This window comes from Thalassophryne amazonica, chromosome 21 (genome assembly GCF_902500255.1).
Source record: "Thalassophryne amazonica chromosome 21, fThaAma1.1, whole genome shotgun sequence".
Lineage (NCBI taxonomy): Eukaryota > Metazoa > Chordata > Actinopteri > Batrachoidiformes > Batrachoididae > Thalassophryne > Thalassophryne amazonica.
In genome coordinates, this window is record NC_047123.1 from 22,986,675 (window position 1) to 22,991,637 (window position 4,963).

At 38.5% G+C, this 4,963-nt stretch overlaps 1 protein-coding gene across 1 annotated transcript; it reads right to left on the bottom strand.

Moving 5' to 3' along the window:
• Positions 1-2,062: 2,062 nt before the first annotated feature.
• mrps10 (mitochondrial ribosomal protein S10) lies at positions 2,063-4,698 on the bottom strand. The gene is made up of 7 exons (XM_034162652.1): positions 4,606-4,698; positions 3,528-3,580; positions 3,297-3,363; positions 3,018-3,157; positions 2,814-2,922; positions 2,633-2,722; positions 2,063-2,521 (listed from the first exon to the last, which is right to left on the bottom strand). The coding sequence occupies exons 1-7, from the start codon at positions 4,672-4,674 to the stop codon at positions 2,441-2,443; spliced, it is 609 nt and encodes a 202-aa protein (XP_034018543.1). The 5' UTR covers positions 4,675-4,698; the 3' UTR covers positions 2,063-2,440.
• Between the last annotated feature and the right edge of the window lie 265 nt (positions 4,699-4,963).

Here is a 4,963-nt window from a genome sequence, read left to right on the forward strand (position 1 = left end):
AAGATGTCTCTTGTTTTGAAAAGGAACAATAAAGTATATCACTGAAAGACTGCTCATTTAAATTTTCTATATCTACATTGTAATAGTCAAGTGGCTTGTTGTGGCTTCAATCACAAACTGAAGAGAGCTGACATTTGCCGTTTGGTATGCTTATGTATTTTGGGTCAAGGATGAACGCTGCAAAAAATGGAAAGTTGATGGGGCTCAATATTTTTGGAGAAATTAGCAATTTTAGCTAACTAGTCAATGGACATTGTGCTGAAATGCCCCAATGGGAGTTCAGCATTTTGGGGTTTAAAATGTTATTGTGGTTTGTTAGTGTAACAGTATTGTTAGTGTTAATGATGTATTGTGTTAAACAGTGTTGTTAGTGTTACTGATTTCTTTTTGTAGTTCAATTGGTTTAGTCAGTTTAGTTAAGTGTCATGTTGTCATTACCATGAGTGAAAAGAGTATGATGGCTTCTGTCTCTGTGTATGTGGAAAAAATTCAAAACACCTGCCTACAGCAGAATGCAGAAAAAATAAAAAGCTCTGCGTGTGTGCAACAGTCGTTTGCCGTTTGAGTATGCTTATGTATTTTGGTTGAAGGATGAATGGCACCAAAACGGAATGTTGATAGGACTAATATTTTTGGACAAACTATTAGCTAACATTGCTAATTACATTCTGTACTAATGCCATTCCAGCAAGGAGCAGCAAATCATCTTTATATTAAAAGCGCGCGCGTGATTTTCTTTAGTAAGTACATGATATAACTGTAAATATGTTAAATACCAACCCAGTCTCAAGGCAGGTCGTGGGACTGGGGAATGAAAAGTACATTAATCTATGGGTTCGTGACGGGGTTATGACAATGGGGCACTTTTGGTAAGGGGGCAAACTCATTTCGTGACAGGGGCCACAAAATGTGGGGTGAAAGGGGGGGTCTGGGAGAGTCATGGTTAACGTTGGGGGAGGGTACACACTTACGCTATGGTTATGGTAGCGTTAGGAGGGGAATATTATAAATAGCAACATAAAAAAAACATGAGACCAGGCTGAAAAATACATGGCTGACACAAAAAAGTGAAAACGCATGTTTCCATTGTGGTCAGTTTAAAAATCAAACGACAAAACAGAAGTAAAAATCAAATAAAAATACTGATAATAAGTGTGTATATGATAACAACCCTATTTCCTGTTAATTATGTAATTTTTAAAAATGTATTTATAAATTATTTAGGTTATTGAGTTCCTCTTAAAAATTGTTGAGGTCTAAGGTTCTAAAAACATTCTGGACTCACACACCATTCAACTCATTATCCAAACTTTGCTTAATTTATTACCACCCTTGAAAAAAATGCCAGCTACGTATTTTATAAACGCTACCCAATCTAGAGCCCTTGGATCACCACGGACAATATGCTAGTGTGTGTGTATGAAGATGAAGTAATGTAGTTACGACTGAAGAGCACAGGATAAGCGTGCAGTATAGGTGCACAGCAGTCATGCCTTTATTTAAAAAAAAAAAGTTGTCTTTTCCCCCTTTTTCCTTTGTTCTCATCTTTGAAAAATGGATTAATGTCTCTTTATTAGCATAGTTATCTTAACAATAAGGGATTTAACAAGCTGTCCTACTGCACGCATGATTTATAAATAATGGAAGTTTGATGTCTGTGTTCCGGTATAGTTTATGATCATGCTACATGCGCCTGCATCCAAGTCCAGATGAAACGCGCCCTAGACCACCTCTGCAAGTCAGGCCAAGATCTATGCCTGCAGGCCCGCCACAGCCCAGAGCACTCACACTAGTCAAACTGGATGTTGGCGGTGTAATGTGCTTGGACATGGTCCAGAGTGTGTAGTGTGATTAGGCCCCAGCAGGCCTGTAAATCAGTATTTTATTAATACTCAGCTGAGAAGTTGACTACAGTGCATTGACAGAGCATATTTTAAGTGTTATATAGGAATTGTTACTAGGAACAGTAACAAAACTGAAAGCAAAGTTGATTTATGGTATTGTCTTTTCCCTTTTGAAATCCTTGGAAAATTCAATAAATGAATGGGGGGAAAAAACTGTGTGCTGGTCTTGTGTTCGACTTTATGTTCATACAATTAAGCAACTGCAGACATTGGCCAACAAACAAGCTAAAATTTAATTTAGATCAAAATAACTGCACAAGAAATCTAAAATTCTGAATTTATTTGAGAACCGTATGATGGAGTATCACATTTCACCACAGAAGAGATGACCAGAATGTATATCCACTTTTCACAACACGTGCAAACAAAATGGGTACAAATTTTCCAGCTGAAGACTTTACAGTTTGAATTCACATTGAAGACTACTTCTGAACAGTGCAGATGTTCATCAGAACCAACCTTCAATGTTTCTCTGCGCTTTCATCAAAACCACCTTATCGATAGAAATCGGAGAAGACGTCAATTCACTCCTGCATTCACTGGCCAGGTGTATCAGCAATGGGATGGTCCTTCCACATGGGTTCAAGGATGTGTTCTGGAACCTTCTCCATTGCAGTCTAACAAGAACAAAGTAAAATACTGTTAGCTCTGGACCAAGGGTCTTGTGGAAAGAACCTTCTGGTGAATTTGAAAGACTGTTGCCTACATTTGACAAAGCAGCACCTCACCTTTGTTACCTCCATAGCAACACCTTCAGGGAGATTTCTCTGGATGTACTCCAGGTACACCTGTGTTGTTGAGCCAGTTAAATGTGACAACTGGTGGAGGGGAGCAGAAAGACAAAACTGATTCAGTTGCAGTGGTGTTACATGAATGGATTGAAATTACATAAGTGTAAAAGATCCTCACCTCAATGCATCGGTAGTGTGTTCTCATCTCATACTGAACCCTGTGCTTCTTGAAAATGTGGACCGACTTCAAAAGTGTAAACCGCTCAATGACCCTGGATGGTTCATAACTGTGGCAGTAAAATAAATTGCAGTAAAGATGACATACAATAAATTAAACACTTACTAGTGTCTTGATTGGCTGTTTATTTTTGCCAAGACTCACACTTTGGTGACTTTGATGCCCAGCTCTTTAGCTGCCATGGTAGCAAAGAACTCATAGCTGTTCAAGACAGCCTTATCGTGACCTTTGACCAACACAGACACCTTCTGGAATAATGTGTCTGGCTCTTCTGTGACTGTGATCTAAACAGAAAAATAGATGTGAAACACTATATACATTTAAATGGAGGATTATAAAGGTGACGGGGCAGCGGGGTGGGAATCACAGGCTGGTGTCTTCGGGGTATAGTTTTAAATCTGAGTGATTAATTTGCCAACTCACTGACGGCGTTGAGGAGAACACTGTTGCAGTATGGAATGGTGCACATGGTGCCGACAGGAGCTGCGACCTGCAGAGACAAAACAAGGCATAAATGAGCTGATTTACTTTAAGGTTTCACATGAGTACAACTCGGATCATTTGCATCGCCTGAAATGTGCAACTGTGATTTCTACATTGCAATCTGAATTATTTTCACATCATGCACAAAACCTTTACAAGAGAGTTACATACCTGATTGTAATACATTTCCTATGACCCGGATAGGCGCCCAAAGCTCTCAATCCCTAATGATGACAAGCATATCATTTTTTACAGCACTGACTCTTTACTACTCTTAGTTCTTTTAGTTTATTCACACTGATCCTGATCAGGTTCAACATTCATCTGAAATTAAACAAGATATGCTGGCAATGCAGACTTTCAGCTTTAATTAAAAAAAAAAGAAAAAACCTGCAATAACTATGAATTACATCCATTCTGTATGGCCTGTGAAAATGGAAAAACTTATTGTTTTCCATTTCCACAGGCCATAAGCAAGTGGACAAACTGAGTTCAAGTGTGCTTAATACAAATCATCACTGCATGAATGTTTCCGAATAACTGAATGTCTTGGATTTCATTTCATGATTTGTTAAGCAATACAGACTGGTACTTTCCAGAACTGACAGTTCTCCCAAATTAAGTGACTTCAAAAAATAAAAATAATAATAATGAAGGAAGCCACCTGTGACAACTGAAGGAGTTACAAGCATCTGACTGCGCTCATGCACAGTACAAGTTTTGTCTGCACCACCAATTACACATTTCAAGCTATTTTCAGTCAAGAAAACATCTCTAGACTAGGATCCCCCATGTGCATTTTAGCAAACTGGAGGCGAAAGTTAATGGAATTTTAAAGAAAATGTGCACTTTCTCCAAAGTAATCATGGGTGCCTTGGTGGTTTCCCTCACTTGTCTGCATCACAGCTTTAAGAACTGCCTAGAACAGATAGATTTATCACAGGCCACCATGCTGTTTGCATTACAAAAACTGGATCATCAGAAGATATTTAAATATCAGGATCACAGCTGCAATGACTGACAACTTTTTTTTCCTTTATCCTTTAAATGCCACATTGGTAACTGTAAACTATAAGTTTTATCTCCTTGAATCGAATGATTAATCACTGATGAAATCGCAGCGACAACTACTCATTCCGTTCATTTTGAAAGACTTAAAATAACCGTGAAGTTCGATTCGTAAAATCTGTGCAAACGTAAAACCTAACGACCACTACGCACAAAACGTTAAAAAATATGTCAACATTACCAAATAGATTCCTGAACGCATCCTTGCAACAGAAAACACACCACGACTGATCATTGTGGAGGTCGACATTTTTTTTTAACCAGAGGAATCGGTGTGAAACTAAAGAACAAAATTCTGCAGAGCTGCCCCCTGGCGTTGTGGAGGATAAGCAAACTACTCACCCAAGATGTTGTGCTTTAAAGTGTATACATCTTAAATATAAATTAATGACATACGGCCTTCTTACCTCGCTATAAAAAAGACACGTTAAAGCTGGAGTTGTTGTTAATTCACGAGTCACGTGGTTGTTACGTGACCCTTCATTAATTTTCCGCTCCCTAACAGTTGGTGGTGGTAATGTACCCTCTCGGTTTGGAAA

Excerpts from the sequence above, each read along its gene's own strand:
- mrps10 (XM_034162652.1), bottom strand. The coding sequence starts at position 4,674 with ATGTCGACCTCCACAATGATCAGTCGTGGTGTGTTTTCTGTTGCAAGG. Across the intron at positions 3,158-3,296 it reads TGTTCTCCTCAACGCCGTCA|ATCACAGTCACAGAAGAGCC; the intron begins GTGAGTTGGCAA and ends TTTTCTGTTTAG. Across the intron at positions 2,923-3,017 it reads GGCATCAAAGTCACCAAAGT|TTATGAACCATCCAGGGTCA; the intron begins GTGAGTCTTGGC and ends TTACTGCCACAG.